Source organism: Ciconia boyciana, chromosome 1 (assembly GCF_034638445.1).
Source record: "Ciconia boyciana chromosome 1, ASM3463844v1, whole genome shotgun sequence".
Taxonomy (NCBI): Eukaryota; Metazoa; Chordata; class Aves; order Ciconiiformes; family Ciconiidae; genus Ciconia; species Ciconia boyciana.
The window spans coordinates 120,384,697-120,403,596 of NC_132934.1; the positions used below are offsets into that span (position 1 = coordinate 120,384,697).

The 18,900-nt window shown below is 40.9% G+C and overlaps 2 protein-coding genes across 2 annotated transcripts in view; one reads left to right on the forward strand and one right to left on the reverse strand.

The window, feature by feature from the left end:
* LCA5L (lebercilin LCA5 like) overlaps nt 1-18,900 on the reverse strand; it is a 49,272-nt gene that overhangs the window by 18,486 nt on the left and 11,886 nt on the right. The window lies entirely within an intron of this gene.
* The window catches only part of SH3BGR (SH3 domain binding glutamate rich protein), a 28,672-nt gene continuing 12,033 nt past the window's right edge, over nt 2,262-18,900 (forward strand). Inside the window, exons 1-3 of the mRNA XM_072846771.1 lie at nt 2,262-2,574; nt 8,348-8,533; nt 15,044-15,124. Coding sequence (XP_072702872.1) covers nt 2,530-2,574; nt 8,348-8,533; nt 15,044-15,124 — 312 coding nt within the window. The 5' untranslated portion in view covers nt 2,262-2,529. The remainder of the gene's footprint in view (nt 2,575-8,347; nt 8,534-15,043; nt 15,125-18,900) is intronic.

Consider the following 18,900-nt stretch of genomic DNA (forward strand, 5'->3'; position numbering starts at 1 on the left):
ACGGCCCCACTGCCCACCCCGGCGTGCCCCGTCCCCTCCCGGCCTCCCGAGAGTCTCCCCGCCGCCACCGGCCCCGCCGCCATTACCGGCCTCCTCGGCCGAGAGGCGCGTCTCCGTTGCCATGGGGACAGGTGGCGGCCGCGGGGCACCCTGGGAGCTGTAGTCGCAGCCGGCGCGGCGGCCTCGCCCGCCCCCGCCGCCCCCCTCGCCCCGCACCCTGCAGAGATGTCTGCGTATATATTTCCCCCCTCTGATTTCTGTACCCCACCGGGGTCTTAAAGGGAATTTGACAATGTGGTGTGCAAGCAGCGGGTCCCTCGGCGCCATGAGCTATAGGCCGCGGAGCCTCATGGTGGCCGTGAAGGCACTTCACGTTGTGCCGTGTCGTGTCGTGTCGTGTCATGTCGTGTGGTGTGGCATGGTGCGCGCCCTGAGAGCACACAGGCCAAACCCAACAGGCTCCAAACTCACGAGTCGGGTTTACAGAAAACATTTTTATGCTGAAAAAGGGGGAAAATCCCATAGGAATGAAAGCAGCCGGAGCAATATTTTTCTTCAAGGCCGGACACAATGGGAATCATGCCCTGCAGGCCTCCCCTGCCAAGCCCCAGGCGGGCAGAGGCTTTGGGCCGCATCCTGTTTTTTCCCTGTGTAGTTCAGTGGGCATTTCAGGTGTGAAGTAGAACAGGAGAGAGCGTTAATTGGCAACTTTGTCCCAGTCCTAACTGTGGATGTTTGATGGTACAAATATTTACTGCTTTGAGTATTAATTATTAGTATCGCTATGCTTGCAAGGCTTATCAGTATGCTTTGAAGCCAGTGACCACTGCATCCTTTGTTTGTACTTCTTCAGAGCAGTAGTAACCAAATACATTAATTCAAAACGTTATGTTCCAAATGGCCAGTCATTTCCCTTGAATTTACTAGGCTGTACTTACATACAAAATCTCCTGAGAAACAAGCATGTGTAATAACTTCTGGCAATAATTTATGTTTTTGCACTAAGGTGGGGTTCTTTTGTTTTACAGGAAAATACTCTGAAAATACCTGATTCTAACAGGCTTTTCTTTTTGCTGGACCTCCTATTGCCTCTCAAAAGAAGAAAGAAATGACAGATGGTGAGCCACAGTAAACAGTGCAAACTATCCATACTGTTATTTTTAGTTTTCAGTGAGGTTTTTCAGGATCCCTGTTCCATACATGGAATACTGCATTTCCAGCTTCACATAATAGTTTGGACAGACAAAAAACTGACTTTCAAGAGCATCTTTACTATTGTGCATTCGGTCCTACCTAATCAATCCTGGAAATAAAGTATTATATTCCATTTTAAGTATTTTCAGGATTGGACACCGCTATATTCAATCTTAACGTTTGAAATGTGTGGAAGCACTTTCTAAAACCTAGGCCAGTTTCACCTCTGACATTGGGTCAGCTTTACTGAGCTCAGTGGCATGTTGCTCACTTACTGCAGAAACAAACTTGGCCCTTAAAACCTGAGAGTAATCTGTTACCATTTAACATTCTTAAAATACCTCTCATGCTCAGAGACCTCCTTAAGCAAATATGTGCAGGCAGCCACTGAATTGTGTCCATCTCTGAGGCAGAAGGCGACAACCAGATAGAAAAAGAGCATCCTAGATAACAAAGTAGAATGGGATATTTTTTACCAAGTATTCTGGACCTCCTCTTATACCTTGTGCCCTGGCAGTTTTCACTGGTGATGCAAAAAGAAGGAAAAAATACAAGAGGTTCTCGATACATAGAAGCAGCCAAATTACCCTCCTCAGTATTAGGAAATGTACTGACACGTATTTATTTCAGAGAAGTCCCTGAGCCCTGCAGTGTGATGATGATCTGAATTCTTTAAAGCTGAGAGCGTTTGTAACTGAGGCTTATTTCAATATGATCTCTGCTATAATTACTACTGCATCTATGCTCCCTTTGCCCTCCCCGTCCTCCTTTTTATAACGTAAAATTTGCAGCTACAACTCCAAAGCGTCCTTCTTGTGGTCAGGGAGAGGGTACAAGCCCTTTTATGCAGGCAGTAGCTGTGACAGTGCCCATGCACCATTAAACATTACCCAACAGCTTTGTGATTGCCCCCAGCACTAAGTTGCCTGCTCCCTGTCCCTTCTCCCTTCTCACTTGTCCCTTCCCCCTCTCCCAAATATTTCTCCAGCCCTGTCTCATTGGTGCACTACTCTCCTTTGCCTTTTTTGGACTGCCACCCTGTCAATCTAATGCAATAAGGCCAGGGGCAGGTGCAAACCCCTTGCTATGGCTCCTCTTACTAACCAATCCTCTCCTGGCCCCTCGTCCCAAAATACCTAAGAGCCAACGGAGTGGGAAAACCCGGGACCCCGGAGAGAGGGAGAGGCCGAAGCTGCTGGATTGCTGGGCAGAGGAGGGCATCCATTTAGGACCTGGGTTAGCCCAGGAGCTGCCGAACGCTTGGATTCCTCTTGGGACTGTGGTGACTTGTGGATAGCAGGCGTGCTCTGCTGATTCATTTTCATCACTGTCAACATGGTGATCAAAGTCTTCGTAGCCACATCTTCGGGGTCTACAGCGGTAGGTGTCTCATTTAACATAGTCCTCTTTCTGCTGGGATTAGGTTGGTAAATTAGCCTAGAAGATCCCAGCACAACCTGAGTCTGCATGGAGAAAAAAACACTGGGTTTCTTCTAGTCTGCATTGCACACCTTATTCTTGAAAGCTACTCAAGATGTAGAGAATTCCTGTTAATGCAGGCTTGCTTGCATGCAAGGTTTTACTACAGGTATAACATTTACATCTAAATTATCTGTCATTTAATAGATTTACTTCTGTTTGAAAAAGTATATGCAATATATATTCACTGAAGAAGGAAAAAGTGGATATTGTATTTGCACAAAAGATAAGGTAGATTGTTTACAGTAGAAATGAATGTATTTGTTTTTAAAAGAGACTTTAGGATGCTGCTCCCACAAAAGGGGAACTCTGTCTAAGAAAGAGCGTGGAGCCAAAGTAAGCTGAATAAATTTATGCAGAAAAAAATTCTTCCCCACGCCCCTCCCTTTCCCTAGATTTTTGGTGGGGTTTTTTTTGTCTTTCCTTGGGGTTTTTGTTTATGGTGTGTGTGTCTCTTGAAACGCTATACTGATGATTTTTAGTATTGAGATCTACTGCGGTAGCTGTCAGCATAGTGTATCAGCTGAAGGGAAGGGCATGTGAATAGTAGGGAGATTGGAAGTCCGTGGGAGGTGGGAACCGGGAAAGGACTGTTTCCTTTTATATCCAGTTCCCAGATGAGCTCAGATTGCAGTTTTCCTTTGGCAGTCACTCACTCCCAGTGACATGGCTAAACAAACTGGCTGGTGCTTGCACATAGCTGTAACTACATCTCTGTCTCTCTGACACCAGTTCCGTGTCTTTAAGAAGCTTCCAGAGTTGAAAAGCTCCAAAGAACACCCCCTGTTCATGGGGCCATCATCTCTAGAAAATGAACCAGGGGTCATTCACTAAAATTCAAATTGGAATATGGCTGAGGACGTTTGCAGTTCTCTCATCAGCTTGTCTTGCCAGCCTATCACTAAGCCTGACACTCTAAATTTACTATTGACATTTTAGCATTCCTTTTTTTATAAGAAACCTCAGATGCAAGGGAAAAAAAGAAGAGGGGGTTGGAAACTGCAGGTTTGGTAATTTGTAACCTAGCAGTTACTGCTCAAGTAGCTTTATAAATTGCCATATGCTGTGCATTAGCAGTCTTTCACTCCTGTTGGGTCTCCTGTTTTGGTCCCCTTTGGTTGACCAAAGAGTTGTCCCTACCTCCTTTGCCACTCATCCATTTTCTGGGGAAAGTTGTGACTGTGACTGAAATCCCCATGCAGATATTCAGTATGTGCGTGTTGGGGCCATCATCATCTTATGTGTCCCAGGCACGAACTGTTGCCGCTCCAGCTATAGGATTGGGGCTGTAGTTCAGCAAGGCAGTTGCATGAGTGCTTTGATTAAACACTGACATTCAGAGATCACTTACGCAATTAAAACTAAGTGTATCATATATTTAGCACTAGCTGAACCAAGATCTTTCTTCTGCTATACACATTCTTTGTACCTCCTCCCAGCTAGCAGCTATAACTAACTCCTCTCCTCTTGGGCTGCAGTGAAGGGATGTGTATGCCACACTGAACACTGAGCAACATGCATGCTTTATCCAGCCATTTTGAGCTGTTAAGCATTGCTACTGTGTTTTATTACTGCTAAGAAAGATACTTAATGCCAGTGAACTGTAATAGGTTTTAAGCTTATTAATGCCAATCTCAACTGTATGTTAGCAGCCCACAAAAGCTGTCAGTGAGATACCAGGCATATACTGGAAGGAAGGGTATGGCATCTTTACACGGCAGTATGTCTCTGCATTTCCTCCTTTCTGGTGTGTTGGGTGTATGTATAGCTGTAGCAATCTCAGAAGGCAGCATGTGTTCAGATTACTGATACATAATTGCAATGCCAAGTAAACACAATGTTCAGCTGGAGTAGTTTTCCACATTTACTGATTAAAATGGATGGAAGGTATCCTTTCAATGAACCTTTAACCAGTTTTGGTATATAGAAAATAAAACTCACTCATGCAAGGAGCCAGCACAAACCCCAATATATCACTAAAATCCTATTAAAAACAAATTTTGTATCAGCCTTGTACAGCTTTTCCTGAGAAGAATGGATTTAATCCCTATCAGCTTAAATTGGAAGTCTAAATTCTCCTAGTAGCAGTGGTGCTTTCTTCAACGTGGCCGATCTCCATCAAATGCATGTTGTTCATTTTGAATTTCAAAATAAGATGGGCACAGCCTCCTCTGGTGTAAATCAGCAGAGGATCATTGGTAAAGAATGAAAAACGTTTCTATTCCATGTACTACACAGTCACACTACTAATTGCAACTGGTTATCATGTTAATAAATACTCTTTAAAAGTGAATGCAGTGACCCCAGTAATGTTCTGGTGCTCTGGATCAGATGCTTGAATGATACAATTCACTGTGGCTCTTGAGCAAATCTGCAGTCTGTATTTTTCCCCTCAGTGATTCAGAAATTTATTTTAAATAACTTCAGCTTTATTATCTTTCTGCTCCAAACTTAACTGATATTGAACTATTCATTAAGACAAGCAGAAGTGGAGACACTTATTTATAGTGCTAAAAAGTACTAAATGCTTGGCTTGAAGCAAGCAGTAAAAAAATAAAATAATTTTGTTACTAGCCACTGAGGTGATTAGAAATGGGTAACATCCTGCAAGGTTCTAAGGTACCGTGAATCACAGGAGAAAGGGGGTTCATGTCTTACACAGAGGAAGTCTTCCAAAGTCTTGCTTACTGCTGCTCATGGTTAGGGCACCTCTAAAATCCTTTTATTCCCAGCTTTTTTGGTGACATTTTATGAACTTGCCCACCTTCAGATCTGTAGGTCTCAGAAAGACTGAGGAAAATGTAGACTATTTGAATGATGTCCTCTAAAATATAGGGTAGGGGTTTGTCATCCGTGATTTGAATCTAGCCATATATAAACCTGAGCTCAAATTTCAAGTCAATTTCAAGTCAAATCAGGGGTTAGAGTGTGATAAATAGGAATAATTATCAGGAACGGGTTGTCCATGCTGTGTTAGAACCAGAAGCTGCAGCAACTCTACCTACCAACATTAATGTTCCTCTTGCTGTAAGTTGATGACTATGTACCGTTTGCTTCTGCCATAGGCAGCTGGTCAACATGAATGCTCTGGATTGTGAGGATATAGATGATAATATTTAATTATGCATCAGGTGAAACTAATATTACCTGTAGCTCTTACACTCTGGCTAGATAATATTTATATAAACCAGTTTTTTCTTATTTTAAGGGACTAGCAGTTAGGGATGGTGGAACTTAAGCTTTGTTGAAAGGGAACATGACATTGATGAAATAATATCCTGCTCACCACCACTTTCCAGGGAATCTATGCCCAAGTAATCTGAATTCTTCCCATGCCATCAGACACAAGCGAAGGGCACAAACAAGCTCCTGCAATCTCATCCATTCTGGGAAAACCTTTGCATGTCCTCTGTGTTGTTACATCCTGGAAGATTTCCCTCTCTGAGCACTGTTTTCTGGAGAGATTCTTTTGGTTGTGCAGCTACCTCGTGCCAGCAAATTTATGCTTGCTTTATGGTTTCATACTTAGCCTGTCCCAAGTCTTTTGCTCTGCCTAAACCGTAGTAATTGCAAGCCTTAAGACATAGTATATCTTCTGCACAGTTTATTGTTGTTATCATAATGAGAAACATCTTGCCTTTTCCTTATGCAGGTATAATTGCATGTAATTTTTTCTTTTTCCTCAGCATTCATTTTTCACACAACCCTCTCCTAATTTTTGTTTTCAGTCCTGGTGGTGTCTGAGCCCCCTGTGTATTATGAACCTCAAGCTGAAGAAAAATTGTTTATCCAGGTTTAATTCTAAAAGATATAGCTACAGCCATAAGCAAGGGAGCACAGAATCTATAGCTCAGTTTCCATTATCTCCTCAGAGGCACTATCCGTCTGGGGCACTAGCTATTCCAGGAGCCATATCTACTTCAGTGCCTGTGTCCAAAGAGACAAGCTGACGCTGAAATTGCAGCTGACAGCACTTGAGTACACTGACTTTCAGAGCATGCGGTGAAACTCTTAGTACTGGCTCATGCAGATTTTATTAACCATTTATACAAATATTATCCTGCCACGTCCTCCAGTGAAGTGTCCCTCAAGCAATCCTTTCTGCTGCCTGAATGTGTTCTGCAAATAACTGTGCAGCTAAATAGCCATTAAGAAAATGACCTCTGTTTAAAAACTGAAAATAAGAACATAAATAAGCACCTTTGAGATCTGACAACTGCGTGGCTTTTGAAAACTTGGGATTACTGTTTCCATTCAAAGTGATGTACTTTTTCTAGCTCACCATAAACCTCTGTTGTTGTCATTAAAATGTACAGCATTTTATGTTTGTTATTTTTTATAAGCAAGCATAGATGTATAGATAGATACTTCCTTCTTTAAACAAGAAAAAGAAATTTTATCCTTTATCATGAAAATTCATTCTTCCAATATAATAGGCTATCACTCTACTTCAGCTTTACAGGTTTATGAGATTATAGAAATACATAATCCATGAATTATTTCTTATCTCATTGTCTGTCTCAGACTGATTTACACTAGCTTCGTGTCACTTTAAATTCAGTTGTTCAGATGTCTGACTTGTGGGAGACATGGTTTCAAATCATATGATAGCTCGTATGTAAAAATTACCTTGATACATCATTCTAGCTACTGTATATTTAGGACACTAACTTGCTGCATGGAGTAGCATAACTGGGAGGAGAAGAGAGTCACGTCTGGAACATGATTGTGCTAGACAGTAATTTAGTTGTCTGTGACCGAAGAGCAGCGTGAGAGAATTTGTACAGATCAGTCCAAACAGTGCTTGCTTCAAACGCTGCAGTACTTGTAGGGCTAAAGTTTGGCCTCACAGCTCTTAGAAAAGTTAGACATATACAAAATGGGGAAGGTCTTTAAATGTTGCTTAGGAGTAGCGTTCCTTTAGTAGAGAAGTATAGTCAGTATTACTTCTTCAAAGTAAAGGGAGAAGTTTTAAGGTTGATGCCTGCATCCTAAGTGTATACACTACTAGCATCAAAGGAAATAAGGGCCATGACTGAATTTTCTGAATTCTGTGCCATTACCAGCACAGAAACTGTGTATAGCATACTTTATTTGTATGTAATATGTTCTTGGTCCAACTGGAACATCATTCTGTAATGTGGGAAATATTCAAGCACAGGAGTTAAGCTGTACTGGATCTTCATCAAGCTTTCATTCATAATTAATTATGCCTACCATTAAAGAACAGGGACAGAGAGAAACATATCGCTCATGGAAAGCTAAATGTTGTACGTAATGAGTAGGAAAAGGAAGACTGTTACGTGTTGGGGACAATATGTACATTCTCAGACCTGTGCAGACTTTAGGCAGGATTAGCTTAGGTATCTGTACACCACACTCACAGATCTGGGAACAGAGTAGGAGGCTTCCTGCTGAGCCTCGTTTCTTAGATGGAGGTATCACTGTTTCCAGGGAGGAAAGAAAGAAGCTGGGGGTGCGTGGGGGGAGATTATGGCAGCAGTCTGGGTGCTGAGAAGCAGCATTGAATCTCAGCTTCAAAAAGTTTGAGGGCTACTGGAGTAATGGATCCAACCTGACGTACTTGCATTAGTTCTGCTTGTAATAGCAATTGCTTCTAGAAAAGAATTTTCATTTTAAAGAAATAATTTTGTTTTTCCTCTTTTCTAACCAGATCAAAAAGAAACAGCAAGAAGTAGTGGGCTTTTTAGAGGCCAACAAAATTGACTTTCAGCAAATGGACATAGCAGGTGATGAAGACAACAGGAAATGGATGAGAGAGAATGTCCCAGGTGAAAAAAAGCCTCAAAATGGAATTCCCCTCCCTCCACAGATCTTCAACGAGGAGCGGTATTGTGGGGTAAGACCCTGTTTGGAAATTTAAATACCTTCAGAGAGTCTTCTTTCACAGAAAGTGACTCTTTTCCATTAGTAGGAAGTGTCCTCAAACAAACTCCTTAAAACAATTTGAGATTCACTTTGGAAGAACAATTCTTAGAAAGCATTTTTTAGGCATAGAAAGGCAATGAAACATCAGATTATTCCTCTTTAAGAGAAAAATACGCACGGAGGGAAAACTGACTAGAGAAACTCTGCTTAACAGGCTGTATGGATTATCCCCTGCAGATCCAGAGCCTATGCAGGACCCAGAGCTCACTGCAAGGTGTGGAGTTTGCTGCCTGTGAGGAGCTCTGTGTTTTCCTCTCATATTCTCCTACCTCCTGCTGTGTAGCTCACTCACAAGTTGTCCTGCTGTTGGCTCTCTGCCTGCACTCTCACTTCAGCTCCTGAAGACCAAAGGCAGTACTGTCTAGGTGATACAATGGCTTCTTCACACAATAGCTCAGGATGATAACCAAATGTAGACTATGAAGACAGCTCAGCTGCACTTGGAGTAGTAAATGCTCAATTATGTGGTTTGACAATACTGAGCTACTCAAGACTAGCGGGCTTCATAGCAAGGCTGATCTGCTATCTTTAGCTGTATTGCACTTTGCTTCTTGAACTTTCAGTTAATTTTGCATGGTGAGTGTTGATATTTTGTTTGTTTGACACAGACTCATCTGGGCTGCTAGGAAGTCAAGTAGATGTCTGAGGCACCAGGGGCCGTGAACAGGAATCTTTCTTTTCGTTACATTATAAAAATAAATAGGAATGATAATTGACTGGAATAGTTCTAGTATATGGTTTGAAATATTGAAATTATATTGCTTATTCAATAAATATTTTGACATAACAGCATAATTCAACATAACAGAAATTGTAACGCTTATCAGATGCTTTTATATTTTCATATAAGCTTGTAACAGATTATTTCTCTTGAGAGAGTTTGTTCAAATCGGTGATAGATAATATGGTACCAGCATGAATATTAGGATCGTGAATCAAAAGAGAGATCTGAGACAGTTTTTTTTCTCATAGTCTGGATGGAAATACATAGTCTGGAAAGTACTCTGATATGATCGCTGAAATGAACTTGCAAAGTACTCTGAAACGCAGATCACATAGTGAGCCTAGTTTTAAGTTACTCCACAAATCCAGTGTGAACTACTGCAAAGGTTGTTTTGAGAGAGAAGGGATTTACATGCCACTAAGTTTTCAGAATTATCTTCAGTGCTCTCAGAGCAAGAGTTCCTAGTATGAGTAATGGAGTGCAATTGTTTCCTCATTTTCTCATAGGAATCTTAAAAGAGAATTTGGTAGGTTAGAGTTCATGTGCATTTCAACATCCATTCTGCACCAATAAAAAGTGTAATTTGATATATCTTACTCTGGATTTTGTGGCAGCCAACGTTGTAATAAATATTTCTGATATTTCCTGGAGAGGTTATATAGTGAATTAAAGAGTAATTGCCTTACAAAGTGTTGAAGCTGGTCAGCCTTGCCAGTAAATGATAAATATACAGTTTTTACTCCATGTCTGAAGCTATTTCAGGAAGCCAAATAATCTACATCTTGAAATAAAATCAAGCTAAGAAAGAGTCCTTTGCAAAGACACCTCCATGTGGAAAGGAGTCCAGAAAGCAGTTGCAGTACTGATTTAAAAACTAAATCAAATTTACAATTAGCCTAAAAGTCTCCAAAATTCTAATGTACCTGGCTCTCAAAGCTCATAGCTAATGATCCCAGTGAGTGCATAGCAAAGATTAATTGATAGCATCATTATTTCCAAATAAATAAGGTAAGGAGATCCATATCAGTACATGAGCCTTATCCTTCTCCTCAGGGGAAGGTGCCTTAAGGGAGCTGCACAGTGAGTGTGAAGTGAGATTATGTGGGCTGGTTGAGAACATGGCCAGGGGCTGGCAGACTGGTGTAAAATTCCTCCAAGTGACATGATGTCTTCTGCAACATGTCTACAATATAAAGCTGAGGATGTGCATTCTACTTCCCTGCATAACCTGTGCAGGTCCAACAGAGCTATTGTTCTGAAATCCAGAACTGTTTTATGCTGTTTAAGCTTTACATGATATATCTTAACTCTTCCTCTGTGTCCCATTTCCTTTGTCCTCAGCCATTTCATTAAAAATAGGGCTGAGAGTGGCAGAGGTCTGTCTGAGTCATGTACTCATGGTCCAGTATCCTGAATTCATGAAAGTCTCTTTAAAATATGTTGCTCTTGTTAATACAGCTTTCAAGGGCCTCAGTCTCATGGCATCTAGAAACCTTTGCCTTTGAATTTGTAGCCTGGGTATATGCAGCCAGTTTATACCCCTTTCCTGGTATACCAAAATCACCCTTTAGCTTCAACAGCTCTAGTGCAATGTGTTTGTAAATGGGAATCATATCCTCTTTTAATCTTCATTTTTCTATGTTAAACAAATCAAGCCCTTTACACCTCTTTTTTTGTAAGACATTTTCTTTTTCCCTTTCTCCTTCCTACTAATTTTTTCTTTCCTCATTCCCAGGTAGTCCTTTGTCTTTAAGTCAAACTTGTTACATTTCATTTCTGCTCATTCTCCTTTCTGAGATCACTGTTTTCCCTCACTTCCCTTCCTATCGATTGTCCTGTATGTTTGGTTCCCATTCACACGTATGCATGTGTATACACATTAGCAGCATGCTGGCCTGGGAGCACTGGCCTTGGGGAGATGAAAATTCAAGATAAAAGATTTCCTTCCTCACCCTGAGAAAGAGGGATTTGGAGAGAGACATGGCAACCTTCAAATATTTTAAGGGCTGCAGCAAAGAGGAATTCATTATTGGTCTGAATTCAGTATTGACCCTGCTTTGAGCAGGAGGTTGGACTAGATGGTCTCCTGAGGTCTCTTCCCACCTGAACCAAAATCCTGTGGTTCTAGGATTTTGTAAAATATGTTCTGCTCCACATCCACTGGAGGGGTGACAAGATGTAATGAGCAAAAAATGCAGCAAAGGAAGTTTAAGTCAGACATCAGAAAAAAATACGTAGTGTTCAGGAGATTGTCTCATTATCTCATTAAAGGTCATCACCAATGGATTGGAGAAACACCTATCAGGAATAGTATAGTGGATCCTGCCTTGCAGAAATGGTCCTTTGATATCTTCTCCAATCCCCTCGTCCCCAGTTCAGTGAAATTTTTGGGGTGGGGGTAAGGAAAGAGGGGATACTGGGGACAGGTGAGGAGGCTTCCTTTTCATGCTGGAATAGGCTGACATAATGAGCAAGTAAATGCAGTCCTGTTGCTAATCTGCTTTTTTCCTGATTGATACATAAAAGTACCTGCATCTTCTGGCTGACCCTGAAGAGCTGCTTCACTTCCTAACTTGTACTGTAAAATGGAGGTTTCTTATGGATGCATTTATGAAAATACACCAACTGTGAGCAGCTTTTCCGTGAGGTCAGAGAAGCTTAAGGCTGTCTTATAAATAGCTTGAATCTTATTTTTCTTTCAGATTTTTGGTACCGCCACTTGAAGAAACAGATTAGAAGTGGATTCATTTTGTATGCCTGGCTATAGCACCAATTTCAAGTATCCATCCTAATCCATCAGTGTTGGCAATTATGTTCTTATTTGATCTTTTTCTTAAGCTGCTTTTTTGCTCATGTCTAGACAGACGTCTGCATCTGTGTCACTTTCTAAATATATTGAGCACTCTGTTGCTCTTGTCTTTGCTTTTGCTTAACAAAAAACCCTAGAAAACTAGGAAAGAAATGGAATGTAAATGTCTGGTTTTCTCTGTAAGCTGAAATCTATGCTTTTCTCTGTAAACTGAAATCCATAGAATAAAATACCCATGCACGTATTTTTTACTAAAGAATCTCTGAATTATTAGGTAAGACTTTTATTTGATGCTTCATATAACTGCTAAAGTCAAATATACAGAAATCATAGGGACCTCTGGAGGTCTGTAGTTCAGCCTGCTGCTCAAAGCAGGGATAGCTTTAAAGTTAGCTTATGTTGCTTGGGGCTTTGGCCATCTGAGTTTCAAAAGTCTCCAAGGATAGTGTTTCCATGCCCTCTCTGTGTGCTCTGACCTGGTGCCATACCACTCATGTGAGGAAGAACTTTCTGCTGATGTCCAATTGGAGTTTGCTGTTTTGCTGTCTGGCGTTTCCACAGTGGTCATACAAAGGATGGTAGTGTAGAGTGTATATGTGCACATGCACTCATATCATAAAGAAAAACTCATGGATTTTTTTTTTTTTTAAATGCGTTTCACTGTATTTTTCAAAGACTAGTTCCAAAGACAAATGACACCACTACCCTCCGCCTAGACCATTTATGTCTTCTCATACAGATACAATATTATTGGTTACCTGAAATAAATTGTTACTGCTCGTTTTTCTTTCTGCCTGCCTTGGGAACAGTTATCTTTGGTCATTCAGCGAATGGAGATGTGAACAAGTCACCATTAGGAAAGTAAGAGTGCAAATATACAATACAAAAACTATTCCGTGATCACTGTAGTCATGCTTTTAGCCCATGCTAAATACCTAATAGCTTACTCCTCAGTGTAAGCAAGGTAAGTGACCTTCCATTTACTGCGAGATACCACATTTACTGTGGGATGTCATTGTACACTACCAGTTGCCAAGGAGTACCTAATGTGATAGAAGATTGTATCCTCTTCTGTTAAGGCGTTCATCTGGTCATTCACACGTCTTGCTTGTGCCCTCAGGTCTGGTTACCTACAAGGCTATGTGTCTCTGGAGATTTTTAGTACACTTGCTGTCTGCTGCTTTTCCTCTGGGGAAGAACTAACAAGACGTATAAAATATAAAGTCCACTTCATGGCCCTTCCTTGTTATAGTCTTCTCTTTGTCTCCCAGTTATTGACATGTTGTGCCATAGTTTGCTTAGGCTGTTTTATGAGTATGTGCTATGCAGGAGGACACAAGTTTCCTGTGTTTGTATGGCCTGTCAAAGGCCCACGTCAAATTCCAGCCCTTTGAATTGCAGAAAACCCCCGTGTTTTTGTTCGCTGTATTGCTCCTAAGTTTATGGGTTAGACTTCAGACACTGGCTTTTGTAAATACTTAGGGCAGACCTGGGTTAGATAAGAAGGAGAACCCCACAGCAACGTGAAAACAGCAAAGAGATGGTTTGAGAAATGGGTGGCCGGGAGCAGCAGCAGGTATTCTGCCTGGTCAGGGCAAAATGTGCTCTGGGGCTTCTCCCAGACTGGGCAGTTCCCACTGCCTGTAGCTAGGTCTGTGTGAAAACCAATCTGTCCCTTAGATAAATCAGCAAAATGGGCTGTCATTTATCCTGTCTGTTAAGCTATGTTGCCTCTTCCAAACTGAACTGAAATGTCATAGATTCCAGTTTTGTTGACATTAAAATGACTTCTAAACCATGCACTCCAGCCTTTCCCTAGGATTACCCTTGGCCAATAATTTATTCTCTGGAAATATTAAAACAGCCCAATAAAACAACTCAGGTCCTAACCCAGCTTTACAAACAAGTCTCAAGGATGAGTCAGCACCTTATTATTTACAGGCCTCTATTTTTGGAGTTATTTGGGATGAGAGGGAGGATGATAATATGTTCAAGGCAGTAGTTTAGGACTCGGCAGACATGCGTTCAGTCCCCTGTCCTACACAGAGCTGCTGTGTGACTGTGGGCCAGTCACTTATGACCAGAGTTTCTGCTGAGATCTTAAATACATGTTGGTTTTTACCTGTGTAAGATGTGAGTCATGAGCTTCCCAGTAACAAACTAGTGATAGCAGAGCTTCTTAATTGGCAGGAAAGTTGTACAGGTGAATACAGTAAAGACCATGCAAGTTCTAGGTGGTAGGGTAGGAGCCATCCCTCGTGTCTTTTCAGTTATATTAGCACTGAAGAGAGAACGGGCATTTAACATAATGATTTATAACTTCACTTCACATGTGGACAAGACATTCTGGCTGGTACATATATTCCAGAGGCAACAACACAGTCTTTTGCTAAGTTTGTCTGAAAAGTAACTTCATTTTCTAACCAGAGTGCCTTTCTTTAAAATAAACAGTTTCCTCATTATCATTTCACTTGTGCTAATTACATTGACTGTTGCCTTTTATTTGCCATAAAGCTGTCCAGGGCTTTGAGGGCCTATTTTGTGTTCCTACTCACAGCAAGTTTTATTTTAACATTTGAATGGGAATAACTTTACTTTGGTGTGTACAGCTGAGGCACATTAAAATGAGATGTTTAATTTTATTCTGACATAGATGTGATATAATTAAAGTGTAAGTCTCTGGAGATATTTGCCCATTTGTTCATTTTGCCAGCCAGTGTGAAGCTCTATCTGCATTTTCTTCCTGGGGCTTAGATAATGCAGGCACTTGTACAAATGCATAGTCATTCTCATCAATATAAGAAAGATTTGCCTGAGCTAGTCTCTTCCTCTTGTACTTTTTGTTTGATTTTTGTTCTCAAATTCTCTGTTGTTTGTTCCTTTTTTAGGATTTTGAATCCTTTTTCTCTGCTAAAGAAGAAAATATTATTTATTCATTCCTGGGTCTTGCTCCTCCTCCAGGTACAAAGGTATGCACTGCTGTCCTTCCAGGGATAAATGGGGGCCATTTATTTGATTTTAATAGAAGATGAAGATAGGCAGTGGCTCAGCATGTCAAATAAGGGGCAGTGACAAGCATTACATTAGATGCTGGTGCAGCAAGGTGTTCTTAAGGGGAAAAAAAGGTGGCTGGTTCAGTAAATACTAGAAAATACTTCTCTCTCCCTTCTTTCACTGCAGGCTTGCTACCATGGCTCCAGCTGATTATTTTTGTCGTTGTTGTTGACACAAAGCAGTATTTTTTCATGTTTGACTTTTAAATGATGCAGAATTTCCTAATGCAATTTATAGGTTGTGTTAATTTCAAGAAACATTCAGTTCCCCCTGGCTGCTTGAAACCTTGAGAAAACAGGGCCACCAACAGAGGGGCTGGGGTACGGACCCCTTCCATCCTCTGTGTGTACAGGCAGAATGGCACTATGGGATTTGCTCCCTCCGCCTTGAGGAGATAACTTAAAGTCTCACCCAGGACGTCACAAAGTCCCTTTGGCAAGTCTACCCATTGTTCTCCATCCACTGTATTTTGACAGTGTTCTAATATATTTCTGGCAAAAGAAAAAGATGATTCTTTGTTTTTTTTTTCTTTTTTCTTTTTCTTCTTTTTACAGAAAGCAATGTGTTTTATCTTTAACACAATCTTCTTCTAATTAGAAGTTTTATAACTGAGAGCATTACAGCTCTCTTTTATCCTGAGATCATGTTAGATGATAATAAAATGTTGCCAACTTTAACGTGGATGATTAAATAAAAGAAATGAATCAAGAGAGTGATGAGCCAGAGTGAGAGCAGAGAACTCTGCTGCATTGTGGTGACCTGGCTGAAGAACTGCCCTGGAGCACGAGATCTGCCTTCTGGTCCAACTCTCCTGCCAGCTGTGTAGCAACTTCGAGTGAAACACTGTTGTAAATGTCTCTGTTTTTCCTCTTCTCCAAAAGCAGAAAGAAAAAGGAGCCTTCACTAAGTGCTTTGAGAGCTACAGATGAAGAGATAACCAGGGGAGAGCCACAGTTGCTATAAATGTCTTTGACACTGAGTCCCTGTGTGATAAGGAGCAAGTGATTTAAACTTTCTGCTTTAACTGTGTCATTTCCCACCAAGGGAAATAGAAATTACTTGCCTACCTCACAAGGGTCTTGTGAGAATTCATTTAATTAACATCCACAAAGCCATGAAAGGCTTAAAGGACTGCAGGTGTTACATATTATAATCATTATAAAAGATACGGGGAGAATCAATGAGATAAAGAAAATTGCACTTTTTCATCTTCCCACTTCATATATTATCTGCTCCTTCATGCAAGGTTCTGTTAGATAGCGTGTCTATGAAGCAAAGCAGCAATTTTTTAGAATTCCTTCATTCCCAGCTGTCAGAAGAGGCTATTACAGTTTCTATTTCGTGACAGCTTTGCAAATGTTGAAAATAATATGTTTGGTACAATTCTGCTGGGCAGATAAGCGTTAGTGCTATTGGTAGAAAGCAAATACAGTTTACACTGATTAACTGCTGCATTGGTGGTGGTGGTGATTGTTTCAGTCCAGCAAGTGTAAATAAGTGAGAGTGTTTTTAAAAAATCCATATAAAGAGTGGAAGTATATTTACATCGTCTCCCTTTTAGAATCTGTTTCTGAATTTGAGAGAGACATATACAAGTGTTTTAGCATTTATTGCAGAGGTGTTTCTCAGCATCTTCACTGCATGACAGTCTGACTGTGTTTTGTGGTACAAATAACCTTGCTGCACTGCTTCTGCTTTCCTTTCATTGGGCTGTCAATTCAACCTTAGCATGAAATACAATGGATGGCTTGTGCCATTGATTTCCAGCAGCATGAGTCTGGAATAAGTCGTCCGGTGTGGAAGAGATGGTGATGATGACACATATGACAGGGTTTCCTACTAATATCTTCTTAAATAATTGAATTTTTTTCTGGAATATGGTGATAATTTATAAAAGAAGCAAACTATAAAGCATGGAAACACCACAAAACAGTTAGTAAGCATTTGCTTTCTAGGGGTTTTTCCCTCACTGAGACATTACAAAGATTAATATGAAGCTGATACATGTTTTATACTCTTGCCTCAGAAGATTCTCTTTCCTTTTCCATCCATCTTTTGTCGCATATTGTACCAGCAGTAGAGAAGCTCTTTAATGACCATAATGCTGTTTCACAGCATAGTGCACTAGGATCCTGACCCAGGACTGTTTTGAGTCTATTTTCTAGAGCAAGCAGAAGAACTTTTTGCTACTCCCTCAACAAATTATAGCTTCCCAACAAAATACTTGTAGTTAAATTAATTGTCACATCAGCCTGATGAGTGCAAAATACATATTTCTGTTCTGCAGATTCTCATTTTTGTAGCCCTGACTTCACTCTGGGTTAGGTGGCTGCAACTTGTCACCAGACCTACTTGTCCAGCATTTATGTTGAACTGTTACTGCTAGGTATTGGAGCTCTGATGGTGCCAGAGCCTAATGTGCAAGCTGATCTACACTTACACGGTGAGTCTGATATGTCTAGGACACATCAGAGTTGTCACCAAGGTGCAGATTGACTCTAAGACACATGTAAAGAAGCTCTGAATACACACAGATATAAAGGAGATCTTTCTCAGATCTGCAGCACACATGCAAAGTAGTCTTTACACACTTATTTATTTAAGTATCCTCTTACTTACAAAAAAAGCTGTAATTGTTTCAGTAGGAAATAGCAAATCAACAACAAAGTTAACCAGGCTGGCTGGAAAACAGGCTGGGGGGCAGCGCCCCAAGCAGGCGCCTGCCCCTCCCTGCAGACAGCCATGTTTGGACCTCTGCTAAGGGATCTGGTCAGGTACCACTGTACAACTGGCCAGTTGCTGTGTCCATCGCTGTGTTCCCAGATCCAGTATAATCAAGTATTTAGATGCCTGGATGGCATATGGAAACTTCTGCAGATCTTGGTGGAAAGGCCAAAGCTCTAAATGCTAACTATTTGCTTAGATCACTGTGGGAGTCAGGCAAGGATCTTCACACTTTTTTTCCTATATAACAAGAACATTTTTATTCTTAAAGGGTGCTATGTGGCCTTAAAACTCAGTGACGTTACAGGAAATCAATACATATTTTTGGTACTTCAGAAAGGGTCAATTAGGTCACATCATCCTCTCTCTCCGGTTGCCTCCCCATCACACTGGTTACCATGTTTTCTAAAGCATCATTTAACAGGGATGAGTAGCATCCTGTTAATGCACAAATGTTAGCATTATGTGCCTAAGAGAAGAAGCAGGCATCGTGTTTGTGCTAATAAATTCTTTAGTCTATTAATATGAAATGCCTTCTCACTTGAAGGAATACCTGGTCTAGAATACTTGTTCTAACTTCTAAACATGTTTCATGGCAGGCTGGGATTTAGAGAATAGCTGTGCTTTATGCCTGACCCAAAGATCACTCAAGTTAGTGAAATTTCTGAATGATCCCATTTAATCTTGGATTAGTGACGTGAACAGTGATATGCCAATAGTATATGTGTACATTTGAGCTATATTCAATGTAGTTTGTACGTCTAGGGTCAGGTGTGTCAGTCTCAGCTGCCCCCAAAGTTGGGTACATTTCTTTTTAAAGCCCTCATCACCTTTATGCTTAGTTTGAGACTGTTCTCAATGTCCTTGAAAATGCTCTGAAATATTGGTAATGCGTGGACAGCCCATTAAAAGCTCCAGCTGCACCACTTGTTTTCTAAAATGGCACAGGTGAATTGTTTTGTCAATG